The sequence below is a fragment of the Argentina silus genome, assembly GCF_951799395.1.
Source record: "Argentina silus genome assembly, chromosome: 1".
Classification (NCBI taxonomy): domain Eukaryota; kingdom Metazoa; phylum Chordata; class Actinopteri; order Argentiniformes; family Argentinidae; genus Argentina; species Argentina silus.
In genome coordinates this window covers 825,110-851,673 of record NC_139655.1, presented here as the reverse complement: position 1 = coordinate 851,673, position 26,564 = coordinate 825,110, and the positions used below count along the sequence as shown (strand labels likewise).

Sequence of the window (26,564 nt, the reverse complement as noted above, 5' to 3'; positions counted from 1 at the left end):
CCCTACACACTACCCTACACACTACCCTACACACTACCCTACACACTACACACTACCCTACACACTACACACTACCCTACACACTACACACTACCCTACACACTACCCTACACACTACCCTACACACTACCCTACACACTACACACTACCCTACCCTACACACTACCCTACACACTACACACTACCCTACACACTACCCTACACACTACCCTACACACTACACACTACTCTACACACTACCCTACACACTACCCTACACACTACACACTACCCTACACACTACCCTACACACTACCCTACACACTACCCTACACACTACCCTACACACTACACACTACTCTACACACTACCCTACACACTACACACTACTCTACACACTACCCTACACACTACCCTACACACTACCCTACACACTACACACTACCCTACACACTACCCTACACACTACCCTACACACTACACACTACCCTACACACTACACACTACCCTACACACTACACACTACCCTACACACTACCCTACACACTACCCTACACACTACCCTACACACTACACACTACCCTACACACTACACACTACACTACACACACTACCCTACACACTACACACTACCCTACACACTACACTACACACACTACCCTACACACTACACACTACCCTACACACTGTGTAGTACCTTTAGGGTACTACACCATATACACTACACCCTACACACTACCCTACACCCTATACACTACCCTACACACTACACCCTACACCGTATACACTACCCTACACACTACCCTACACACTACCCTACACACTACACACTACCCTACACACTACCCTACACACTACACACTACCCTACACACGACACACTACCCTACACACTACACACTACCCTACACACTACCCTACACACTACCCTACACACTACACACTACCCTACACACTACCCTACACACTACACACTACCCTACACACTACACACTACCCTACACACTACACACTACCCTACACACTGTGTAGTACCTTTAGGGTACTACACCATATACACTACACCCTACACACTACCCTACACCCTATACACTACCCTACACCCTATACACTACACCATATACACTACACCCTACACACTACACCGTATACACTACCCTATACACTACACCCTACACACTACCCTACACCCTATACACTACACACTACACCCTATACCCTACACCCTATACACTACACCATATACACTACACACTACCCTATACACTACACCCTATACACTACCCTACACACTACACCCTATACAATACACCCTACCCTGCACACTACACCCTATACACTACACCCTATACACTACACACTACACCGTATACAATACACACTACCCTACACCCTATACACTACACCCTACACACTACCCTACACCCTATACACTACACACTACCCTACACTACACCCTATACACTACACCCTATACACTAACCTTTACACACTACCCTACACCCTATACACTACACCCTATACACTACACCCTACACCACACCCTACACACTACCCTACACTACACACTACCCTATACCCTATATCCTAACCTTTACACACTACACCCTATACACTAACCTTTACACCTTACACACTAACCTTTACACACTACACCCTAACCTTTACACCCTCCACCCCCCAGGCATCAACATCTTCCTGGACGGCTACGTTCCCACGGAGAACCTGAGGTTCCGAGAGGTGTCATTGGTGTTCAAGGTGGCGGAGACGGCCAATGAGGAGGAGATCAAGAAGATGTGTCGCTACCAGTACCCTCACATGAAGAAGGCCATGGGAGACTTCTCCCTGGAGATCCAGGAGGGGGAGTTCACCGACTCAGAGATCATGGTCATGCTGGGGGAGAACGGTGAGGAGGGGGTGTGGGGTGTGTGGGTTGTGTGGGTGTGGGGTGTGCGCACACATGATGATGAGCTATGATGTAAATCCGTTGTACCTGAAATATATTTTGAATATATTTTATGATGGTTTCTACACTTGAACTGAGCTCTGTGTGTCTGTGTGTGTGTGTGTGTGTGTGTGTGTGTGTGTGTGTGTGTGTGTGTGTGTGTGAGAGAGAGCTATGATGTAAATAATTTGTCTTACCTGAAGTGTATTTCAAATATATTTTATGATGGTTTCTACACTTGAACTGAGCTCTGTGTGCGTGTGTGTGTACGTTCGTGCGTGTGTGTGTACGTTCGTGCGTGTGTGTGTGTGTGTGTGTGTGTGTGTGTGTGTACGTGTGTACGTTCGTGCGTGTGTGTGTGTGTGTGTGTGTGAGAGTCACTCTGCTCTGTAACTAGTTTATTTTAACCCACAGGCACCGGCAAGACCACATTCATCAGGATGCTAGCAGGACGCCTCAAACCTGACGAAGGAGGTGGGTACTAGTGCTACACACACACTCACACACACACATTTTGATTGGTCATCAGATAGTTCCCCTTAACCTGTTCTGTCTTAACCTCTGACGCCCTCCCCCCCCCTCCAGGTGAGGTACCTGTCCTGAACGTCAGCTACAAGCCCCAGAAGATCAGCCCCAAGTTCAAGGTATGTTCTTCATCATCATCATCATCATCATGTAGACTCAGTCAACACAGTAAATGAGTGTAGTGTTCATGGTCTGACTCTAACGTGTGTGTGTGTGTGTGTGTGTGTGTGTGTGTGTGTGTGTGTGTGTGTGTGTGTGTGTGTGTGTGTGTGTGTGTGTGTGTGTGTGTGTGTGTGTGTGTGTGTGTGTGTGTGTGTGTGTGTGTGTGTGTGTGTCGTCCACAGGGCAGTGTGAGAGCTCTACTCCATGACAAGATCCGGGACGCCTACACACACCCTCAGTTCATCACCGACGTCATGAAGCCCATGCTGATCGAGAGCATCATCGACCAGGACGTACGTACACACTCACTCACACACAAGTAGGGAACCACACAAACGTGCCCCTAACCCCCCCCCCCCCCCCCCCCCCCCAGGTCCAGAACCTGTCTGGAGGAGAGCTGCAGCGTGTGGCCCTGGCTCTGTGTCTGGGGAAGCCTGCTGACGTCTACCTGATAGATGAGCCCTCCGCCTACCTGGACTCTGAACAACGTCTCATGGCTGCCAGAGTCATCAAACGGTAACACACACACACACACAGAGAGACACGCGCAGAGAGAGAGACACACACACACACACACACACACTGCAGTCCTCTGTTCTGTTCTGACTGTTCTGTTCGTGATCCATGCTGTCTTGTAGTTTCATCCTCCATGCCAAGAAGACGGCGTTCGTGGTGGAGCATGACTTCATCATGGCCACCTACCTGGCCGACCGCGTCATCGTGTTCGACGGGATCCCCTCCAGAAGCACCGCTGCTAATACGTATGTTACACACACACACACACACACATCTGTTAACATGTATGTAACACACACACACACATCTGTTAACATGTATGTAACACACACACACACACATCTGTTAACATGTATGTAACACACACACACACACATCTGTTAACATGTATGTAACACACACACACACATCTGTTAACATGTATGTAACACACACACACACACATCTGTTAACATGTATGTAACACACACACACACACACACACACATCTGTTAACATGTATGTAACACACACACACACACACACACACACACACACACACACACACACACATCTGTTAACATGTATGTAACACACACACACATCTGTTAACATGTATGTAACACACACACACACACACACACATCTGTTAACATGTATGTAACACACACACACATCTGTTAACATGTATGTAACACACACACACATCTGTTAACATGTATGTAACACACACACACATCTGTTAACATGTATGTAACATTAAAACATTAATGAGTCTCCCCCCCCCAGACCCCAGAGTCTGCTGGCAGGTATGAACAGGTTCCTGGCCTTGCTGGAGATCACCTTCAGAAGAGACCCCAACAACTTCAGACCCCGCATCAACAAGATGAACTCCATCAAGGTACCAGCCAATAGCAATACAGTATATTCACTATAGCATCAAGGTACAGCAGCCAATAGCAATACAGTATATTCACTATAGAAATAGAATTGCTAGAACCCTGTCAGTGCCTCGCATGACCTTTGACCCGTCTGACCCCTCCTAGGACACAGAGCAGAAGAAGAGTGGCAACTACTTCTTCCTGGACGACTGAAGTCATTCCTGACAACGACCTCACTATGCCCCCGACAACGACCTCGCTACCCTTCATGACAACGACCTCTCCACCCTCCCCGAAGTCTCCTCTCTCCACCCTCCCCGTCTTCAAAGTGTATACTCGCTCCCTCCCCTTCTTCAAAGTGTGCACTTGCTCCCTCCCCCCTCCCAGAAGTGTGCATTTAAAACACACGATTCATCTAAAATAGATAATGGTGCGTTCACGACCAACTCGGAAACTCTGAATTCCCATCTGGGATCTTGGACCTCCGAGTTCTGTACATTCAAGTGATTTGATGTAGAAAACTCCAAACGACATGAACGGCCGCGGGTGATTGGCCGGTTATAACCGCTTTAACTTTTAATTTTGCAAGTTTACAAATCTCCGCAATGCGTCCCACGCCCCAAAACAAACTGCAAGGGGTTCAACAGCTGTTCTATTTCCACTTCACTTAATGTACGCTTCTGAAAATCTTAACCCTGAACGCTACCAAAGTCACACGCGCGCGCCACACACAGACATACAAACACACTCACTACAGTGGCGACAGACCTATCATAACCAGCTGTTTTAAATGAAGATAAATGTAATCTTGTGAGGATGAAGGTGTTAATCTCATTAAACGACTCAGTTTCTCACTCTGTGATTGGTTCCTTTCTGTTTGTCTGAACTCATGGTTGTGGTCTGAACTCATGGTTGTGGTCCGTCCTGCCTGGGTTGGGTTCTGATGGCAGTTCTGTGGGGGTATTTGAACCATCTCAGTTACGCTCATTCCTTTCCATACATTACAATGAGCCCGTCCTCCGATTTCTACCTCCACCAGCCTCCCCTGTTAGATAAGCATAAGCAAAATAGTAATGGCAAATATCTGTCTCTCTGCTGTGTCGTGGAATTGTTGCCAAATCGCAATTTACTCCTTCATAAGAATACAGCACCACATGAGGAGAGGAAGACCAAAGATGGTGTATAACACAGGGAGATGGTGAGAGACACAGAGGGAGATGGCCAAATATAATGTAAAACAGAAAGGAGGATTTAGAGTGTAAAATAGAGGAAAAAGGGAGATGGAGAGACCAAAGATGGTGTAAAACAGAAAGAGAAGAAAGACTGAGGGGTTGATTTAAAGTTCTGTCTTTCCTTGTCTCATTTATGATGTTGGCAGTTATACTGCTAAGTCTGATTACACTCAATGGTGCAGCCTGGGACGGGTGAATCTGAAGTCTTTCCTGGACTCCCAGCATCCTCTCTTCTTGCCTTCTCACATTAGAGAAGAGCAGAGATCTCTTCTGCTGGCTTGGTTCATGGAGAGGACTACATCTCCCAGGCGTGGCTCATGGAATGGACTACATCTCCCAGGCGTGGCTCATGAAATGGACTACATCTCCCAGGCTTTACATCAATGTAAATGTTAGTAGTAGTTAGTAAATGTCAGTTGGTCTGTAGTCCCTAAAATGTGTGATATGATGGCCGGAGACAGTGAACTGAGAGACGACAGCGGCGGCGGGAACCGTGTAAAAGAGGTTTTATTGAGCAGTGTCAGGCAGACAGCAGTAGGTAAAGGCACAGAGTATTAACACCAACATTCACATCTCCATACACACAAAGCCTGTAGACAATGGTGCGTTCATGTGCACTCGGAATTAGGAAACTCCAAAACGTTACGACTCGGAAACTTGCTGTACAAAGACGGTACCCGAGTTTCCCACTCGGAGAGTGAGGGAGAGAATCAACCAATAGGACGCTCTACGCAAAGAACTCGCGTGAATTGTTTTACTCAGAAGTTCCGAGATCACATGAACGCAGCCTATACAGAACACACATACACAGTAGAAGCACAGCCAGACATCTCTGGTCTGCTCCAGCACTAGAGGACCTCGGTGCGTTGGTTCTGCAGCTCTTCTAAGTGTGAGGTCAGCGTTTCCAAGGCAACAACAAAGAGCAGTAGGGTATTGCACACTCAGACGACCTCATCAAGCACAGAGATGAACCTACAGTCCATAACAGGGGACAATAACAAAAGGGGAGCTCGGGGACCACCCCCGCCCCCCACTATATAAATCAGGGCCCTCCCATAAGAACTTAAACTTCCGCAAAAAAGGTTAAAATTAACTTCGTTGCCCCCCGCCACAGAGGATGTATAATTGGAAACCTGACAGTTCCTTAGTACAGCAGGGGTGTCACCTGGAAGGTGGAGAGGAGAGTGGTCTGACAGACAGACAGACAGGTGGAGGAGACAGTGGTCTGTCTACCATAGTGGAACAGAACCTGTCGACAGCCGTGGAGCCTCCTCCACTGCTGCTACCAATGTTGCTGTTGCGTTACTTTCAGGATGCAACACCAACGCATGTTTAACACAGGAAGCATCTGTTCAAACCACAGCTGCGGGGTTGATAACCTAACACACACACAGCAAGTAAAGGTTCATTGCATCAGAAACTGAAGTGCTTTTACAAAACAAAAAGGTCGTTTTCCACCACAGAGAAAAGGCAGTAACGTTAATAGATTGCAGCAAAGTCGTGGGCTTCAAAAGTTACCAAACTTTATTTAACTTATAGAAAATGCAAGAGACTACCTGTACAAGAGAACACCTCTTTCTGAGGCGTGACAGAAAAACAAAAGTTAAGGCACGAAAACTCAAAGAGAGAGAGAGAGACGGACACACTTCAGATGGATTAAAAAAGAAACTAAAGTCCTGCAAACCCAGGTTATTAAAAAGCTGAATCAGAACAGCCACACCAACACAAACCAATACAGAAGGAAAAGGACCCCTGAAAACAAAATGGAATCCACAACACAAGAGCCAATCACTGCTCAGTAATCCGCATAAGGGGTGTTCCTCGAGCCACCGGAGAAGTCTGCCTCATTGGTGGGGTACTCAGAGTAGCCCCGCCCCCGGCCCCTCATGCTCTGTCCTCTGTAGTGACCAGGGTAGTTCTCTCCCAGCCTCCGCTCCCGGTCGCGCTCCCGGTAACCGGAATCTCTCCGTTCGTCAGTCCCCCCTCGTCTCCCCCGGTAGCCCCCGCCCCTCCACCGGTTCTCCCTGTAGTGGCCACGCCCGCCATCCTCATAGCCCCTCCCCCGGCTCCTGAAGGAGCGACTGTGGTACGACCTCCTCTGTGATTGGTCGTTGGGGTCTGGCCCCTCCCCTCCCTCCCAGTCCTCCAATGGGCTGGAGCTCAGGGCCGGGGGCGTTCCTGAATGCAGAGACTCTGCCCCCTGGACCAGCCCTTCCACAGGTGTGATGTCATGCACCAAAGGCTTGATCTCATTGGTCACCTTGCCGATGTCGAACCTCTGAGGCACGGGGGTGTCGCCCGCTCCCTGCGTCGCCATGCCGATAGACACTTCCTTGAACTTGGGCAGCCCACTTCCTGGTGTCTGTTGGGCTTCTGGCACCCATGTGACCTGAGGTGAACAGACACATTTACATGTTACAACACACAAACTAAAATACTCCACACAAACAAGCAGCCCTTGGTGGGGTGAGAGGTACTCAAAAGCACTGCAAGGGAGGCTGATGGAGGCAAAAACCGGAGTGGAATGGTTTCAAACGTGTGCAGGCATTACAATAAGACTCGGATGAGCCTCCGACTGCTGTCCTCCAATTTCTACCTCCACCAGCCTCCCCTGAATGCAACACTCTTCAGAGGCTTTACACACTACAGGGAAGACGCAGACCATCCAGGGTTAACCCTAACCATCCAGGGCCTGGCTGGGATACTGTCCCATTACATCGTCCTTTCCACTGTTTCAGAAACCATTAGCGTAGCGAACAAACCTCAGAAAGGGCTGTCGTTTCTGAGATACCTCCACCTGAGGTTAGAACCCTAACCCTCCACCTGAGGTGAGAACCCTAACCCTAACCCTCCACCTGAGGTGAGAACCCTAACCCTAACCCTCCACCTGAGGTTAGAACCCTAACCCTCCACCTGAGGTTAGAACCCTAACCCTCCACCTGAGGTTAGAACCCTAACCCTCCACCTGAGGTGAGAACCCTAACCCCAACCCTCCACCTGAGATGAGAACCCTAACCCTCCACCTGAGGTTAGAACCCTAACCCTAACCCTCCACCTGAGGTTAGAACCCTAACCCTAACCCTCCACCTGAGATGAGAACCCTAACCCTAACCCTCCACCTGAGGTTAGAACCCTAACCCTCCACCTGAGGTTAGAACCCTAACCCTCCACCTGAGGTTAGAACCCTAACCCTCCACCTGAGGTGAGAACCCTAACCCCAACCCTCCACCTGAGATGAGAACCCTAACCCTCCACCTGAGGTTAGAACCCTAACCCTAACCCTCCACCTGAGGTTAGAACCCTAACCCTAACCCTCCACCTGAGGTTAGAACCCTAGCCCCAACCCTCCACCTGAGGTTAGAACCCTAGCCCCAACCCTCCACCTGAGGTTAGAACCCTAACCCTCCACCTGAGGTTAGAACCCTAACCCTAACCCTCCACCTGAGGTTAGAACCAAACACTACAAGGTTGTTTTCGCATCTCTCAGGTCTCCCATATATGAAATGGATAGTTGTATACAAATATTTAACTTCAACGGTGGTTAAAATAGTAGATTTTATGACAATATCTACCAATAAAGAACAGATGGAGGTTGCCAATAAACACACTAAGCACATTTGCATGGACATATTTCATTTTGTCTTCTGTTTATGTCCACAAGTTAAATTCAATTCAATCTAAAGCAAATACTAATGATTAGCCAAGTGAGCTGTTGCCATGGCATCAGCTGTTGCCATGGCATTATGGATTAAATTTAGCCTGGGAGTAGGCAGTCTAACGTTTTGGGCTTAAAGTCAGTTAGTCTTAATGTTTATGCAACTGGCTTTCTTAAATTAGACTAGACTTACAGCTAAAATAAGACCAGCCTAGGCCTATAGGCCAGTCTTAACTAACTTTATGCAACTGGCCCCAGGTTCTGGATTAGGGTAACAGGAGCATGTGTGTTACATGGGGGGGCCTACCGGTTCTGTAGAGGGGCAGAACGGAGGCGGGTCGAGGGGAGGGTCCACCAGCACCATCCCCGGTGAAGCCATCAGGTCTCCTCCATCTCCCCCTCCCTCAGACGACACCACCAGCTCCCCTCCCCCTCCCTCGGAGGAAACGACAGCCACACTGGTCACAGCTGCAGTGGCAGCAATGTTGTTGAAAGTAGCCACATTAGCCGTGCTGTTCTCCATGGGCCAGAGGCTGGGGTTGGGGGCCCTCAACCCAGGGGAGGAGGCACTGCTGCTGGGGCGCGGAGGCTCCATGGCCCCCTGGGTCTGGGTCCCACAGGGCAGCCTGGGCATGGGGTAGCCCAGTGAGACAGGGGGGTAGTGGGGTGCTGAGCTGGGGTAGTGGGGGGGTGCTGAGGGGTAGTGGGGGGCAGCAGGGTACTGGGGCCGGGGTGCGGAGGGAGGGTACTGGGGAGGGGGGGTGGATGCGGAATATATCCCAGCATAGGCGTGGGGTCGTGGGGGTGGGGGGGTAGACCAGGGCTGGGAGCACATACGGGGGGGGAGCTGCATGGGCGGGGCCGAGGAGGGGTGGGGGTGGGAGGGGTACACGCCCATGGCTGACCTTCCATCATGCCCATACGTGAGCTCTGTCTGCTGGGGGGGCTCAGGGTGTTGTGGGGGGGGGCCGAGCAGGGAGTCGTACGGCCCCCCTAGGGCTGCGGGGTAGTGGGAGTGTCTGTAGCCCTCCTGTGGTCGCAGGGGGCCGCCTTGGGGGGTGGGGGTCATGTGGTGGAGGGGGGAGGGGGTGTCGGAGGGGTACCAGGGGGGAGGGTAGGGAGAGGGCAGTTTGGGCTGGATGGCGTAGGCCTGCTGGAGAGGCAGGAGGTAGTAGTAGGGGGGGCACATGTGGTTGGTGTATGCCTGGGGGGGGGGGGGGGGGGGGGGGAGAGAGAGAGATGTGAGATTATGGCTGTGTATGTCTGGGTTATGGCTGTGTATGTCTGTCTGTCTGCCTGTGTCTGGGTTCTGTCTGTCTGTATCTCTGCATCCATTTATTGTGTTTTTTTAGAGTGTGTTGTAATATGCATGTATAGTGTTGTAATATGCATGTATAGTGTTGTAATATGCATGTGTAGTGTTGTAATATGCATGTATAGTGTTGTAATATGCATGTATAGTGTTGTAATATGCATGTGTAGTGTTGTAATATGCATGTGTAGTGTTGTAATATGCATGTGTAGTGTTGTAATATGCATGTATAGTGTTGTAATATGCATGTGTAGTGTTGTAATATGCATGTGTAGTGTTGTAATATGCATGTGTAGTGTTGTAATATGCATGTATAGTGTTGTAATATGCATGTGTAGTGTTGTAATATGCATGTATAGTGTTGTAATATGCATGTATAGTGTTGTAATATGCATGTGTAGTGTTGTAATATGCATGTGTAGTGTTGTAATATGCATGTGTAGTGTTGTAATATGCATGTATAGTGTTGTAATATGCATGTGTAGTGTTGTAATATGCATGTGTAGTGTTGTAATATGCATGTATAGTGTTGTAATATGCATGTGTAGTGTTGTAATATGCATGTGTAGTGTTGTAATATGCATGTATAGTGTTGTAATATGCATGTGTAGTGTTGTAATATGCATGTATAGTGTTGTAATATGCATGTGTAGTGTTGTAATATGCATGTGTAGTGTTGTAATATGCATGTGTAGTGTTGTAATATGCATGTATAGTGTTGTAATATGCATGTGTAGTGTTGTAATATGCATGTATAGTGTTGTAATATGCATGTGTAGTGTTGTAATATGCATGTATAGTGTTGTAATATGCATGTATAGTGTTGTAATATGCATGTGTAGTGTTGTAATATGCATGTGTAGTGTTGTAATATGCGTGTGTAGTGTTGTAATATGCGTGTGTAATATGTGTTTTATACAAGTGTGGGATGTGAGGTTTCAGGTCTCACCTTGACGCCCAGGTTGAAGAAGAACCTCAACACATTCACATCTAGGAGAGACAGAACTGTTCAAGATAAACACACAACTATACACATCACACACAACTAGAAACATCACACACAACTAGAAACTATACACATCACACACAACTATACACATCACACACAACTATACACATCACACACAACTAGAAACTATACACACAAATATACACATCACACACAACTAGAAACTATACACACACAACTATACACATCACACACAACTATAAGCATCACACAACTCATAGGACTACTCTCAAGTGAAATTAGGTTTTCTCTATGCTAACCTATGACAACAAGGCTAACTTTGTTGGCCAGGGGAACTAAGCTAACTCTCTGCTAGCCAAGGAGAGCTAGGCTAACTCTGCTATCAGGGATAACTCACCCCTGGGGAGGTCTTCTCCAGTCCTCATGTACGAGTAGGGGGGGGGCTGGGCCACCTCATCTTTCTGGCTGAGGGGGAACCCAGGGAACAGGGGGTCCTGGTACAGCTGGGCCAGCTGGTGGTAGGACAGGGGGGGCTGGCTCACCACCGGGGGGCCGGGGGTGTGGCCAGGGTGGGACAGGTGCTCAGGTACAGCCAAGGGCATGGGGGGTGGGGGGCCCAAACCCATGTGGGGCACTACACCTGGGGGGAGGGACAGGGACAGGAGAGCCAACACACCTTTTAAACCCTTTCCACACTGGCAGTAAAGAACTTTGAACATGGTAGAACTCTTAATGTAGAAATAGAAGTCCAATTCCAATTGGGGGGGGGGGGGGGGGGGTAGACAGGTGAACTCTTACCTGGGGGGTAGGCAGGGGCTGGGACTGACGCCTCACAGGCTGGGGGGTCCTGAGGGAGAGAGGGATGGAGGAGAGAGGGATGGAGGAGAGAGGACTGGGAGAGAGAGGGGTGAGGGAGGGAGGGCTGGGGGAAAGCGCTTGGGGCATGGGGGAGAGAGGGGGGAGGGAGAGAGCTTAGAGCCTGGGGGGTTGTCTGGACAACTATGGGGGCAGAAGTGACGAGAGGGTGGGACACAGAGGGGGCAAGGGAAGGGGCGGGGGCAAGATGTGATGGGGCAACAGGGGCAGCTGGGGTAGAGGAAGGAGAGGGACTAGGGGCAACAGGGGTGGGGGGAGGGGCAACTGAAACCTCCAGAGGGGGTGATGGGGCAGACACAGTGGGTGTGGGGGCAGGAGGGGCAGTAGTGAGGACAGGAGGAAAGGGTGATGGTGCAGGGGGGGAGGAGGAGGAGGAGGAGGAGGAGACAGAGACACAAGAGGAAGATGGAGGGACTGAAGCAGAGCTGGGGAGAGTGGTAGTGGTGGTGAGAGCAGGGGTAGGGGCTAGAGTTGGTTTGGTTAGAGCAGAGCTGGGGAGAGTGGTAGTGGTGGTGAGAGCAGGGGTAGGGGCTGGAGTTGGTTTGGTGAGAGCAGGGGTAGGGGCTGGAGTTGGTTTGGTTAGAGCAGAGGTAGGGGCTAGAGTTGGTTTGGTTAGAGCAGAGCTGGGGAGAGTGGTAGTGGTGGTGAGAGCAGGGGTAGGGGCTGGAGTTGGTTTGGTTAGAGCAGAGGTAGGGGCTAGAGTTGGTTTGGTTAGAGAAGAGGTTGGTTTGGTTAGAGTAGGGGTTGGGGTTGGTTTGGTTAGAGTAGAGGTAGGAGAAGGGGCAAGAGTTGGATAAGGGGTTAGAGTTGGTTTGATTAGAGTAGAGGTAGGGGTAGGGGTTGGTTTGGTTAGAGAAGAGGTAGGGGTAGGGGCAAGAGTTGGAGAAGGGGTTGGAGTTGGTTTGGTTAGAGTAGAGGTAGGGGTTGGTTTGGTTAGAGTAGGGGTTGGTTTGGTTAGAGTAGGGGTGGGGGTTGGTTTGGTTAGAGTAGGGGTAGGGGTTGGTTTGGTTAGAGTAGGGGTTGGTTTGGTTAGAGTAGGGGTAGGGGTTGGTTTGGTTAGAGTAGGGGTAGGGGTTGGTTTGGTTAGAGTAGGGGTAGGGGTTGGTTTGGTTAGAGTAGGGGTGGGGTGAAGAGGGGGGGATGGGGACGTTTTGGTAACAAGTGGAAGAGGAGGCGAAGGCGAGGCTGCAGGGGGTGATGGCGTTCTCCCCTCTTCTTCTCCAATAGGCCCCTACACACACACACACACACACACACACACACACACACACACACACACGTTAACACTGAACTGAAACTGAACATATGAAACAAATCAAAAAGGTGTGTGTGGAACTGACCGCGTTTCTCTGGCTGGGAACCCCCCTCCTCCTGCCCCCCTCACTGACCTGGCTAGAGACCTGGGACACCCCCTGAGAGATGGGGGGGGGGAGAGAGAGAGAGACAGAAAGAGAGAGACAGAGGGACAGAGAGAGAGAGAGGTGGGGAAGAGAAGGGAAGGGGAGAGATTAACATTTGACCATGTTATAATTTACCTTGCATGAGTCGGACAGACAAACAGACAGAGACAAACAGACAGAGACAGACAAACAGACAGACACAGAGAGACAGACAGACAGACTCCTCACCCCAAGGGCAGGGAAACTGGTCTCGTCTCTGTGTAGAATCTCCAGCAGAGCCAGTGACCTCATTTCCTCCTCTTTGACCAATCGCTGCTCCTCTGACAGACCAAACGCTGCAGCCTGCTCTGCTGAGCTGGCGGACGACTTCCTGAAACACACACACACACAGAGTTAAGAACAGCTCCTTCCCAGTCTGAAGATCTGAACACACACACACACACACACACACACACACAGTGTGGGGGTACAGACCTGGTGTGTGTGGTCCTCCCCCCTCCCTCGTCTACGGTGGCCTGGGGGGGCCAGGAGTGCTGCTTCAGCACACGGCCTGACTGGGCCGGGCCGGGTCCCTGAGACACAGGCAGGGTGGGAGAGGGATGTGGTCTCCCTGACCTCCTCCCCCCTCCTCCCCCTCTACCCTCCCACTCTGAAACAGGAGAGAGAGAGAAAGAGTGAGTTTTCAGCTGTTCTAGAACACAACAGTGGTGTTCCAGAAGTGAAGGATGAACAGAACAGAACAGGGTTGTTTTTGGACATGGTAGGGTGCATGGTCTAGGACTGGGTTCTTACCAGACGGGCCAGGGGGGGTCAGGGGTCAGTAGGGTTCTTACCAGACGGGGCAGGGGGGGGTCAGTAGGATTCTTCTAAGACAGGCCAGGGGGGGTCAAGGGTCAATAGGGTTCTTATCAGATGGGTCAGGGAGGTCAAGGGTCAGTAGGGTTCTTACCAGATGGGCCAGGGGGGGGTCAGGGGTCAGTAGGGTTCTTACCAGATGGGCCAGGGGGGGTCAGGGGTCAGGAGGGTTCTTACCAGATGGGCCAGGGGCGGTCAGGGGTCAGGAGGGTTCTTACCAGATGGGCCAGGGGGGGTCAGGGGTCAGTAGGGTTCTTACCAGATGGGCCAGGGGGGGGTCAGGGGTCAGTAGGGTTCTTACCAGGGGGGCCAGGGGGGGCGTTGCCATTGCTCAGCCTCTTCCCGTCTCTGGCCACGGTGCTCCAGGCCAGGGGCTCCTCTGTGGGGGGCCGCAGGTTCCACAGGGGGACAGAGTGTCTGGGACACACACACCACACACACTACATAAGAATACATGAAGACAGAGAGAGACACACAGACAGGAGAGAGAGAGTGGGAAGAAGAGAGAAAGAGAGAGCCAGCCAGCCAGCCAGCCAGCCTGGAGAGAGAGATAGCCAGAGAGACAGACAGAGCCAAAGAGCGAGAGCGAGAGAGAGAGAGAGAGAGACCAATCGTTGTGAAGGTGAGGTGTCGTACTTCCTCCCCAGCTCCTCTATGAAGACTGTGACAGGGCCGTTCTCAGGAGACACTTCCTGGATGTAGGCGCTGTAGGACCGCCCACCGTTGTCGAGGCGAACCTAAAGGGGGCGGGGCAGACAACTAGACTATCAGGAAATATCACAGGACAAGATCGTCAGAGGGGCGTGGCCACGAGGGGACAAAGATCTTACACTGTAGAGAGATACAACTATCAGAGGGACAACATGTCCAGTAAAAAAACTAATGCGTCTTAGAAATGACAGCAGACCTCTCTGCTCTGCATCACAGACTCAGAGCTGTTCTGTCAGTTCTGGAGGCGGCTGAACAGACATTTATCTGGGAGGTTTCAATTAGATATCCAAATTGCTCTGAGCCCTGCACACACACGCACACACGCACGCTGTAATGGCAAAACACACACACACGCACGCACACACCTCACCTTGCACTTGTCTCCCACAGTGTATTGCATTCCAGCAGCAATGCAGAAATCCAGCTTCTGCTGAGCTGTGGAGGGAGAACCAACATTATGACATCATCATCATCACCACGATGGTCATTTTGGTCAACAGTTCCATTTCTGTTTCATCAGACCAGAGGACATGCACCCCATGTGCAGTAGCAAACCGTAGTCTGGCTTTTTCATGGAGGTTTTGGAGCAGTGGCTTCTTCCTTGCTGAGTGGCCTTTCAGGCTCTGTCGATATAGGACTCGTTTTACTGTGTAAAGATCCTTCTGTACCTGTTTCCTCCAGCATCTTCACAAGGTCCTTTGCTGTTGTTCTGGGATTGATTTGCACTTTTCCCGCCAAAGTGCGTTCATCTCTAGGAGACAGAACGCGTCTCCTTCCTGAGCGGTATGACGGCTGCGTGGTCCCATGGTGTTTATACTTGCGTACTGTTGTTTGTACAGATGAACGTGGTACCTTCAGGCGTTTGGAAATTGCTCCCAATTGCTGACCTTTTTCCTGAGGTCTTGGCTAATTTCTTTAGATTTTCCCATGATGTCAAGCAAAGAGGCACTGAGTTTGAAGGTAGGCCTTAAAATACATCCACAGGTACACCTCCAATTGACGTCAATTAGCCTATCAGAAGCTTCTAAAGCCATGACATCATTTTCTGGAATTTTCCAAGCTGTTTAAAGGCACAGTCAACTTAGTGGATGTAAACTTCTGACCCACTGGAATTGTGGTAGTGAATTATAAGTGAAATAATCTGTCTGTAAACAATTGTTGGAAAAATGACTTGTGTCAAAGTAGATGTCCTAACTGACTTGCCAAAACTATAGTTTGTTAACATGAAATCTGTGGAGTGGTTAAAAAATGAGTTTTAATGACTTCCACCTTAGTATGTAAACTTCCGACTTCAACTGATATGTGTGTGTGTGTGTGTGTGTGTATATATATATATATGTGTGTATGTGTGTGTGTGTGTGTGTGTGTGTGTGTACCTACCTCTCTTGGACTTGATCCAGACGTCATACTCTACGTTTCTGAAGAAGGTGGGGTTGAGCGAGCGCTTGACTTTCTGAGAGAGAGGGAGACCCTTCCCTCGGCCCTGACACACACACACACACACACACACCAATCAAGTTTACATTATGATCTATAGCTTTAATCATTTCTCCACCGTTGGAGGAGAGAAGACAGTAGCCGGTGCCCGTGTGTGTGTGTGTGTGTGTGTGTGTGTGTGTGTGTGTGTGTGTGTTAAAAGATAGTTACCCTGTAGGACTGGCCATTATGACCCAGCCTGGGGACACTGCCAGCTGTTCCTTCTTGGGCCCTGTAGAACGAACACACACACACACACACACACACACACACACACACGTCATACCTAATGGCTCTGATACCTAATTGTCCTCTAGATCAGCCTCGTCCAGTTCAGCTAAGCAATGCAAGTGAGGGTTGATCTGACCCCAGACCTGTCCTTACCAGAGTGGTCCTCTCCTACTGACCCCTAGACCTGTCAGCTTTGCGCTGGATTTCATTATCCAACGCATAACAAATAAAATGCTGAATTCACTGAGGTCCATCATAACGCTTTTGTTTTTTAACAACATTGTTGTTGGCGATCAAAGACAGTTACTAAATATGGATAGAATAATAAAGATAGTTACTCTGTCGTTACTAAATATAGTTTAATTTGCCTGTCCTGTCCTCCTCCTCCTCCTCTCGTGACCCCAGACTTGACCTCCTCCTCCTGACCTGTCCCGTCCTCCTCCTGACCCCAGACCTGACCTCCTCCTCCTCCTCCTGACCCCCTCCTCCTCCTGACCCCAGACCTGTCCTGTCCTGTCCTGTCCTCTAGACCTGTCCTCACCAGAACCCCTCCTCTCCCTCCAGGTCAGACCTCTCCTCCTGACCCCTGACCTGTCCTCACCAGAGCCCCTCCTCTCCCTCCAGGTCAGACCTCTCCTCCTGACCCCTGACCTGTCCTCACCAGAGTCCCTCCTCTCCCTCCAGGTCAGACTCGTCGCTGCTCCTGACCTCCTCTGTGGCGGCGTCGTCCTGCAGTTCGTAACCACGGTTACCCTTCAGACACGGAGCCACGATGGAGCGCTCTGTCCCACACACACGATCATACAGCAACTCATACAGGATGGCTGGAGAGGGAGGGAGGTGGGGGGGGGGGGGAGGCGAAGGGAGAGGGAGGGAGGGAGGGGGAGGAGAGAGAGGGAGGAGGCAGAGAGAGAGGGAGGGAGGTGGGGAGGCGAAGGGAGAGGGAGGGAGGGGGAGAGGGAGGGGGGAAGGAAGGGGTGGAGGGAGGAAGGGGGGGGGGACAAGTGAGACACACATCAGTTTTTTGCTTTTTTGTAATATGCAATTACCCCCCACAGACACAGTAACTGACAGACAGGTGAAATAACTACCCCCCCCCACACACAGTTACTCACACTGGCAGAGGGCTGCGTTCTTCACACGAGAGATGGGGTACACACTGTCATAATGGTTGCCATTTAGGAAACACAGGCGGACCTGGGGGCAGACACACACACACACACACACACACACACACACACACACACGCATTAGAATGCTGCTGTTGAACAGAGCGGTGTTTTGTTGGATTGACTAGTATTGGTACTGAACTGTGTTGTGTTTATGGAGAAGCTAGACAACTAGTAATAAACTAGTAATAAAGCAATACTGGGTTGTAGTATTGACAGTACACACTTTACACACCACACTTTACCCACTACAGACCCCAGCCATACTGGGCTTGACACACTACAGACCCCAACCACAGACACACTACAGACCCCAACCATACTGGGTTTTAGACACTACAGACCCCAACCACAGACACACTACAGACCCCAACCATACTGGGTTTTAGACACTACAGACCCCAACCACAGACACACTACAGACCCCAACCATACTGGGTTTTAGACACTACAGACCCCAACCACAGACACACGACAGACCTCCAACCCTACTGGGCTTTAGACACTACAGACCCCAACCACAGACACACTACAGACCCCAACCACAGACACACTACAGACCCCAACCATACTGGGCTGCCTCGGGTATTTCCCTTCTACATGTTCTTTCCAGCACTGTTTCAGTAACTATGGTGGATGCGTATCCACGTGGCCCAGTTCAGCCCAGTTGGGCTCTGTAATGTGAAACAGGGTCATATGTAGGGCTGTAGTTTGAATTAGAGCCATGTGTAATTAGGGTCATGTGTAATTAGGGTCATGTTCAGGGTCATGTGTAAATAGGGTCATGTGTCTTTTATTAATACACAGGACAAGATGTTATAATCCCTTGTGCCATGATCCAAGGTAAAACAGATGTAGAAGGCCAAATCAAACCAACAAAGCGAGTGATATATCCACCATTCGATGCAACACCATAGCAAACATCAGGCTACGCCGTCATAGGTCTACGGAGTCATTCCTCAGGTGGTACCATTCACCGGTTACCTACTCTAGCCAACTGAGGTAAGCAGCATGTCATTGGGGTTATCAAGTGGGCACCTTCTGTCACCGGTGTTTCGTTAAGTTAGGCCCACGACACCTCGAGAAGGCTTAACTGTGTAGTCCAGCGTCCTGGAAACACCCCCCTCAACACCACTACCTCAATACTATCTTTAACTTAAACCCTACAACCAACCTATCAGCCTACCCACCCCATCAGTGTGTGTGTGTGATGCCCTATCTAGGGTAAATGTTTTCTGTAAGGTAAGGGAACGGTGTATGTGGGGGCCTAAATAGTGTGTGCATGTGTTTATGTTTATGTCTTTATATAAGTGTAGATGCAGGGATTCAAACCCTAATTTAGGGTAGAGGGAAGGGTTAGAGGTGGGGAAGCCCCCGGGTGGATACGGTCCCGGATTAGGGAAAGGAGGGGTGAGTGTGCCCTTTATTTATGTTGTGGGGGAATGTTTGTGTCCGTGCAACTTCATGGCTAGCCTACACTGGCTAGCAGTACTAACCCCCCCCACCACACTATGACACGATATCCTCTCATAAATATAGCCAAACAATGGCAGTACAAAACCCCTCACCACCACAATATGACACGATGCCTTCTCATTAATATAGCCAAACAATGCCAAGCTATGCTACCTCATGCTCTAGTCAAGTCGCTGTTGCATCTTACCTTTAACGGGAACCCCAGCTACTGATCTTCCGCCTCAGCCACAGCCACTGGCTAGCGCTCTCCGCTGCTACCGACATATTCTTTATCGCCAGTTTCAATTCTCGTCCGCGAATACCCAGCTCCGTTAGCAGTGCATAGGTTGTCTTGGCCACAAATCCTCGACAACCAATTTCCACTGGGCGAACAAAAGCGGTCCACCCACGCTGTGTCGCGTCTGCCGCTAATTCTGCATATTTAGCTTTCTTTCGTTCATAAGCCTCGTCAACCCGGTCTTCCCAAGGGACCGTGAGTTCGATAATATAAACTAGCTTCTGTGCTTCAGACCACAGCAGCATGTCTGGCCGCAAATTAGTGCTAGCAATTTCAGCCGGTACGATTAGCTGTTCAATTAAATCTACCTTTAACTTCCAATCTGCGCCAGTTCGCAACTGTCCCTGCGCGCAGCTGCGCCCTGGCCTCCTTACGCCAGTCTCTCCCTCTCTTATAAATGCAATGTCTTTCCGCTGGCCACTACTAGCTAGCGAGTTTACTTCTAGCCGTTTTCCCTCAACTGCAGCAGCTAAACATTTCAACACTTGATTGTGACGCCACGTGTATCGCCCTTGAGAAAGACTGATTCTACACCCAGTCATTATATGCCTAAGTGTGCATACGCTGGAACATAACGGGCAGGCAGCATCCTCACCCAACCATTGATTAAGATTTTGGGGAGATGGCAGTACGTCATAAGTAGCCCCTACGATAAATTTAATTCTGCTTGCCTCCATGCTCCACAAATCCTTCCACTTCAAGCTTCTCTTCACTACACTCTCCCAGTTTACCCACTGGCCTTGTTTTGCCTGTGCCACCGCCCTTGTACATCTTATCATCTCCTCCTGTCTGTGTATTTCTTCCACTACCAGTTTCCTCCTTTCTACTGCTGTTGCCTTACTCCACACAGGTTTTCCTGCACACAGCCCTAGACCTCCACGTCCATGCTGAACCTGCCCAATGATATCCCTATGGCTAAGGGCTGCCTGTGCCTGTTGCACTGCCTCTTTAGGCTTCCACTTCCTTCCAGTTTTAACTATGGGCGCTGCACTTCTAACAACTGGGTCCTTTGACTGGGTTAGAGTCATTTCCAGTCTAGCCTTGGCACATTTAAATTCCTCTGTCAGACTAGAAATCGGCAGCTCTAGCATGCCCTTTCCATACAGGGCCACACTGGTCAGACAGCGCGGGGCTCCAAGCCACTTTCTAATATTAGAGTTAATCAACCTTTCCATTTTTTCAACCTTCGATATGGGAACCTCGTAAACTGTCAGTGGCCACATCAGCCGAGGCAACAATCCAAACTGTAGGCACCACAACTTTAGCTTGCCTGGGAGCCCTGACTTATCTATACCTTTGATGCCTTGAATCATCTCCTGCCTCAACTCCTCACATTGACTCTTGTCATTGAGGCTTGCGTCATACCATCTTCCTAAGCTTTTAACCGGTTTCTCTAACACTGTTGGAACCACTTCCCCACCAATGAAAAACTTTTTATCAGCTATCTTCCCTTTGACAATGGAGATACTCCTAGACTTGCTTGGCTTCACTTTCATCCTAGCCCATTCTAGGTTGCTATTTAGTTTATCCAGTAGCCTCCTAGTACAAGGGGCTGTTGATGTCATAGTTGTCATGTCATCCATGTAAGCCCTGATTGGTGGGAGGCGCAGCCCTCCCTGCAACCTTTCCCCACCCACTACCCATTTCGAGGCTCTGATTATGACTTCCATTGCCATGGTAAAGGCCAAAGGGGAAATTGTACAGCCTGCCATAATGCCTATCTCTAGCTGTTGCCAAGCTGTAGTGTACTCTGCTGTAGTAAAACAGAGTTGAATGTCACAAAAGTAAGCTTTAACTAACCTCTTTATACTGTCTGGCACTTTAAAAAAGTCAAACGCCTCCCATAACAGACTATGCGGTACTGACCCAAAAGCATTCGCCAGATCCAAAAATACCACATGAAGGTCTTTCTTCTCATGTCTAGCTGTCTGAATTTGATTCCAAATCATGCTGGTGTGTTCCAAGCACCCGGAGAAGCCTGGAATTCCAGCCTTTTGCACCGTAGTGTCAATTAAGCTATTCTTTACTAAGTAACTAGACAACCTCTGTGCCACCACACTAAAGAAAACCCTGTAAATAGGGTTGTGTGTAAATAGGGTCATGTTCAGTGTCATGTGTAAATAGGGTTGTGTGTAATTAGGGTCATGTATAATCAGGGTCATGTTCAGGGTCATGTGTAATTAGGGTCATGTTCAGGGTCATGTGTAATTAGGGTCATGTGTAAATAGGGTCACGTTCAGGGTCATGTGTAATGGGGTCATGTTTAGGGTCATGTGTAATTAGGGTCATGTTCAGGGTCATGTGTGTTCAGGGTCATGTGTGTTCAGGGTCATGTTCAGGGTCATGTGTAATGGGGTCACCTGCTCGTGGAAGTTGTTCTGAGTGATGTTGACGGGGCGTTTGCCAGGGTGCTGGAAGATGATGAAATCTCTCCTGGGATGAGAACAACACAAGGGGTGAGACAAGGGGGGAGATGAAGGGGCAGATGAGGGGGGACACCAGGGGGAGACAAGGAGGGAGACCAGGAGGAGACAAGGAATGAGATGAAGGGGCAGATGAGTGGGGAGACAAGGGGGGAGATGAGAGGGGAGATGAAGGGGCAGATGAGGGGGGAGACAAAGGGGGAGACCATGGGTGAGTCAAGGGGGGAGATGAAGGGGCAGATGAGAGGTATATATGGGATGAGACAGGGGGGAGATGAGGGGGGAGAGCAGGGGAGAGATGAGTGAAATGAGGGGAGAGACCAGGCAAGAGCAGAGGGGGGAGACCAGGGGAGAGACCAGGGGAGAGACCAGGGGAGAGACCAGGGGAGAGACCAGGATTGCTGTGAATCAGTTATGAACTTCATGCCATAGCTGTTATTGTGTTTGGAGAGTGTAAACAGTGTTTGCTTGTTTGTTTACAAGAACAATTCCAGACATACTGAGGTGAACAAATACACAAGAAAACAAACAAACAGGAACACAAACAAACAAACAACACAATTATGGTTTAAAAACCCAAAACTCTTACTTGTACATGAGGGCCAGGGCACTAATCTCCACCTCTCCAACCCAGTGCTGAAAACACACAACCACACGTTTATAATAGAACACACACACACACACACACACACACACACACACACACACACACCTAAAGGGACCCTCCTGACCAGCAACCCATTGACAGCCCGACTAGGTCAAGACCTCAACCCTTAACTCTAACCCACCCATTAACCCTTAACCCTAACCCACCCATTAACCCTTAACCCTACCCAACCCATTAACCCTACCCAACCCATTAACCCTACCCAACCCATTAACCCTTAACCCTAACCAACCCATTAACCCTAACCAACCCATAACCCTAACCAACCCATTAACCCTTAACCCCAACCAACCCATTAACCCTAACCAACCCATTAACCCATAACCAACCCATTAACCAACGCATTAACCCTTAACTGACCCATTAACCCTAACCAACCCATTAACCCATAACCAACCCATTAACCAACCCATTAACCCATAACCAACCCATTAACCCATAACCAACTTGCAATCAAATCAGAAATGCAACATCGGTTTGCCAGTCAGTCGTGTCCATTTAAGTTTTCCCCCACAAACACAGCTCACCTGAGGATCCTCCACAAACACACAGCTCACCTGAGGATCCTCCACAAACACAGAGCTCACCTGAGGATCCTCCACAAACACAGCTCACCTGAGGATCCTCCACAAACACAGAGCTCACCTGAGGATCCTCCACAAACACAGCTCACCTGAGGATCCTCCACAAACACACAGCTCACCTGAGGATCCTCCACAAACACACAGCTCACCTGAGGATCCTCCACAAACACAGAACTCACCTGAGGATCCTCCACAAACACACAGCTCACCTGAGGATCCTCCACAAACACAGAGCTCACCTGAGGATCCTCCACAAACACAGAGCTCACCTGAGGATCCTCCACAAACACAGCTCACCTGAGGATCCTCCACAAACACACAGCTCACCTGAGGATCCTCCACAAACACACAGCTCACCTGAGGATCCTCCACAAACACAGAGCTCACCTGAGGATCCTCCACAAACACAGAGCTCACCTGAGGATCCTCCACAAACACAGAGCTCACCTGAGGATCCTCCACAAACACAGAGCTCACCTGAGGATCCTCCACAAACACACAGCTCACCTGAGGATCCTCCACAAACACACAGCTCACCTGAGGATCCTCCAGCTGCTGAAGATAATCCTCAAAGTCCCCCTCGATGAACTGAGGAGAACACAGCAGACAGGGTCAGCATTATATAACACAGTCCAACTGATCTGTACTATGTCACTTATTGTCTTGTCCTTATTTCATTGCACTACTGCATATTTGTATTATTGTATTATGTATGCTGCATTGTCAAGGAACCGAGCCCAAGAATTGTACTCCCTTCACTCGTGTATGAGACTGTATGAGACTGTATGAGACAGCGTATTACACTGTACCATCATGCCCACCAAAGACATACATATTCTGTGAGTTTGACCAGCAGGACAGGCTGGGACAGGTAGGTAGGTAGGTAGGTAGGTAGGTATATGGGTGGGTGGGCAGATGATAGATAAATAGATAGATAGATAGATAGATAGCTAGATAGTTATGTAGGTAAGTAGGTATATATGTAGGTAGACATTTTGCTAGGTTGGTAGGTAGATAGGTAGGTAAGTAGATAGGTAGGTAAATAGGAATGTAGGTAGGTAGGTATGTAGGTAGATATGTAGGTAAAGAGATATGTAGATAGATATGTAGAGAGATATGTAGATAGAAAGATAGATATGTAGATAGATAGATATGTAGATAGATAGATATGTAGGTAGATAGATATGTAGGTAGATAGATATGTAGAGAGATACGTAGGTAGGTATGTAGATAGATATGTAGGTAGATAGATAGGTAGGTAGGTATGTAGATAGATATGTAGATAGATATGTAGGTAGATATGTAGGTAGATAGATAGATATGTAGATAGATAGATAGATATGTAGATAGATAGATATGTAGGTAGATAGATATGTAGGTAGATAGATAGATATGTAGGTAGATAGATAGATATGTAGGTCGATAGATATGTAGGTAGATAGATAGATATGTAGGTAGATAGATAGATATGTAGGTAGACATTTTGCTAGGTTGGTAGGTAGATAGGTAGTTAAATAGGAATGTAGGTAGGTAGATCTGTAGGTAAGTAGATCTGTAGGTAAGTAGATATGTAGGTAAGTAGATAGATAGATATGTAGATAGACATGTAGGTAGGTAGATCTTGTAGGTAAGTAGATATGTAGGTAGATATTTTGCTTGGTAGATAGGTAGATCTGTAGGTAAGTAGATCTGTAGGTAAGTAGATCTGTAGGTAAGTAGGTAGATCTGTAGGTAGATATGTAGGTAGGTAGATCTGTAGGTAGATATGTAGGTAGGTCGATCTGTAGGTAAGTAGATATGTAGATAGACATGTAGGTAGGTAGATCTGTAGGTAGATATGTAGGTAGGTAGATCTGTAGGTAAGTAGATATGTAGATAGACATGTAGGTAGGTAGATCTGTAGGTAAGTAGATATGTAGATAGACATGTAGGTAGGTAGATCTGTAGGTAGATATGTAGGTAGGTAGATATGTAGATAGGTAAGTAGATCTGTAGGTAGGTAGATCTGTAGGTAGGTGGGTAGATATGTATATAGATCTATAGGTAGGTAAGTAGGTAAATCTATAGGTAGATAGATAGATCTGTAGGTAGGTAGATGGATAGATCTGTAGGTAGGTAGATATGTATGTAGCTAGGCAGGTAGGCATGCATGCAGGTAGAAATGCAGGACAGGCTGGGACAGGGCCCAGCTAGGTATGTAGGTAGGTATGTATGTAGCTAGGCAGATGTATGTATGTAGGTAGGTATGTATGCAGCTAGGCAGATGTATGTATGTAGGTAGGTATGTATGTATGTATGCATGCATGTAGGGAGGTAAGCAGGGCAGGCTGGGACAAGGCCTAGCTAGGTAGGTAGCTGACATACCGCTTCATAATTCGTCCTGTTCTTCTTCAAGTATTTAACGCAGGTGGCACGCACTTGGGTGTGGAGGCTCTGGCAGTGCAGCACCTGGGGGCAGAAGAGGCAGACGGACGGCCTCTGAAAACAACCGCGGCTCGCCTGTCATGGTAGCTAGCGCTGGTTAAGCTAGCTAGCCACCTGGGCCGGCAACAAACCCATTAGCCGGCTATATCCGCGCTACGTACAGGAACTGCGCAATTGTTGCACATGACCACGTCGCGGTGCCTAAAAGTTATGAAAAGTTTATATTTCTCATCCTACATATTTATGCTGGGGTTTACAAAATAGGTTCAAATGGATAATAGCGTCCACTGATCGTCTTGGAAGGTAACACATATCCCGTTTGGATCGGGTCATGTTGTTGGACATAGCAACATCTTAACTGGGTACAACACGACTACTGGTCGGACTAGCTAGCGGCTCACCTTGGAGTACAGACTTGTAAATAAGAGGTCAAATTATGTTTTCTATTTACCTGTTCAGCGACAGCTCGGAACAAGCAGGAACCGTCTTTGGCTATTCTCTTTCTGTAGAAACCCTCTGCTCTTAGGTATTCGTCCATACATTTTTCCACCCCTTTTTCGTCGTTGGTCTGCATGTTGGGTGGCAGGAATTCCATGGTTAGCTAGCGACGCGCTAACGCGTTGATATGAACGCGTCTGTCAGTTTTGCTGGAGAGGCACTAACGTCAGCTCGCTGGCTCGCCTACATCCCTCTTAGGGTGTGCGGTAAAATGAGGAAAGCGGATGAGGGGAATCAGCGTCTTTTGTGTCGTTCCGGACACCAGGCTTCTCGTTTCGTTTTCACAAAAACAATACTTGTCTGAGCACAATCAAGTTTTCCCCGACGCCGGGTGCAGTCAGA

The 26,564-nt window shown here is 49.0% G+C and overlaps 2 protein-coding genes across 5 annotated transcripts in view; one reads left to right on the top strand and one right to left on the bottom strand.

Annotated features, from left to right (window-relative positions):
* abce1 (ATP-binding cassette, sub-family E (OABP), member 1) overlaps nt 1-4,845 on the top strand; it is a 13,815-nt gene extending 8,970 nt beyond the window's left edge. The window contains exons 11-18 of the mRNA XM_083674460.1: nt 1,663-1,884; nt 2,338-2,397; nt 2,509-2,567; nt 2,793-2,903; nt 2,984-3,126; nt 3,249-3,371; nt 3,895-4,006; nt 4,152-4,845. Of these exons, the coding sequence (XP_083530586.1) occupies nt 1,663-1,884; nt 2,338-2,397; nt 2,509-2,567; nt 2,793-2,903; nt 2,984-3,126; nt 3,249-3,371; nt 3,895-4,006; nt 4,152-4,199 (878 nt within the window). The 3' untranslated portion in view covers nt 4,200-4,845. The remainder of the gene's footprint in view (nt 1-1,662; nt 1,885-2,337; nt 2,398-2,508; nt 2,568-2,792; nt 2,904-2,983; nt 3,127-3,248; nt 3,372-3,894; nt 4,007-4,151) is intronic.
* An 862-nt stretch (nt 4,846-5,707) lies between these two features.
* On the bottom strand, nt 5,708-26,533 carry otud4 (OTU deubiquitinase 4). Of its 4 annotated transcripts, none has more exons than XM_083676881.1 (20): nt 26,176-26,533; nt 25,665-25,778; nt 23,838-23,888; nt 22,639-22,685; nt 21,987-22,059; nt 17,820-17,901; nt 17,366-17,528; nt 16,645-16,705; nt 16,378-16,480; nt 15,368-15,432; nt 14,923-15,023; nt 14,588-14,703; nt 13,906-14,080; nt 13,660-13,801; nt 13,372-13,443; nt 11,954-13,262; nt 11,553-11,795; nt 11,135-11,190; nt 9,181-10,077; nt 5,708-7,607 (listed from the first exon to the last, which is right to left on the bottom strand). In XM_083676881.1, exons 1-20 carry the CDS (start codon nt 26,317-26,319, stop codon nt 7,014-7,016), a joined length of 4,608 nt encoding a protein of 1,535 aa, XP_083533007.1. In that variant the 5' UTR covers nt 26,320-26,533; the 3' UTR covers nt 5,708-7,013. The 4 variants fall into 4 exon arrangements, with proteins under 4 accessions (XP_083533007.1, XP_083533008.1, XP_083533009.1 ...); XM_083676882.1 differs by having other exon boundaries at nt 11,135-11,175; XM_083676883.1 differs by having other exon boundaries at nt 25,665-25,748.
* Nucleotides 26,534-26,564: the final 31 nt, after the last annotated feature.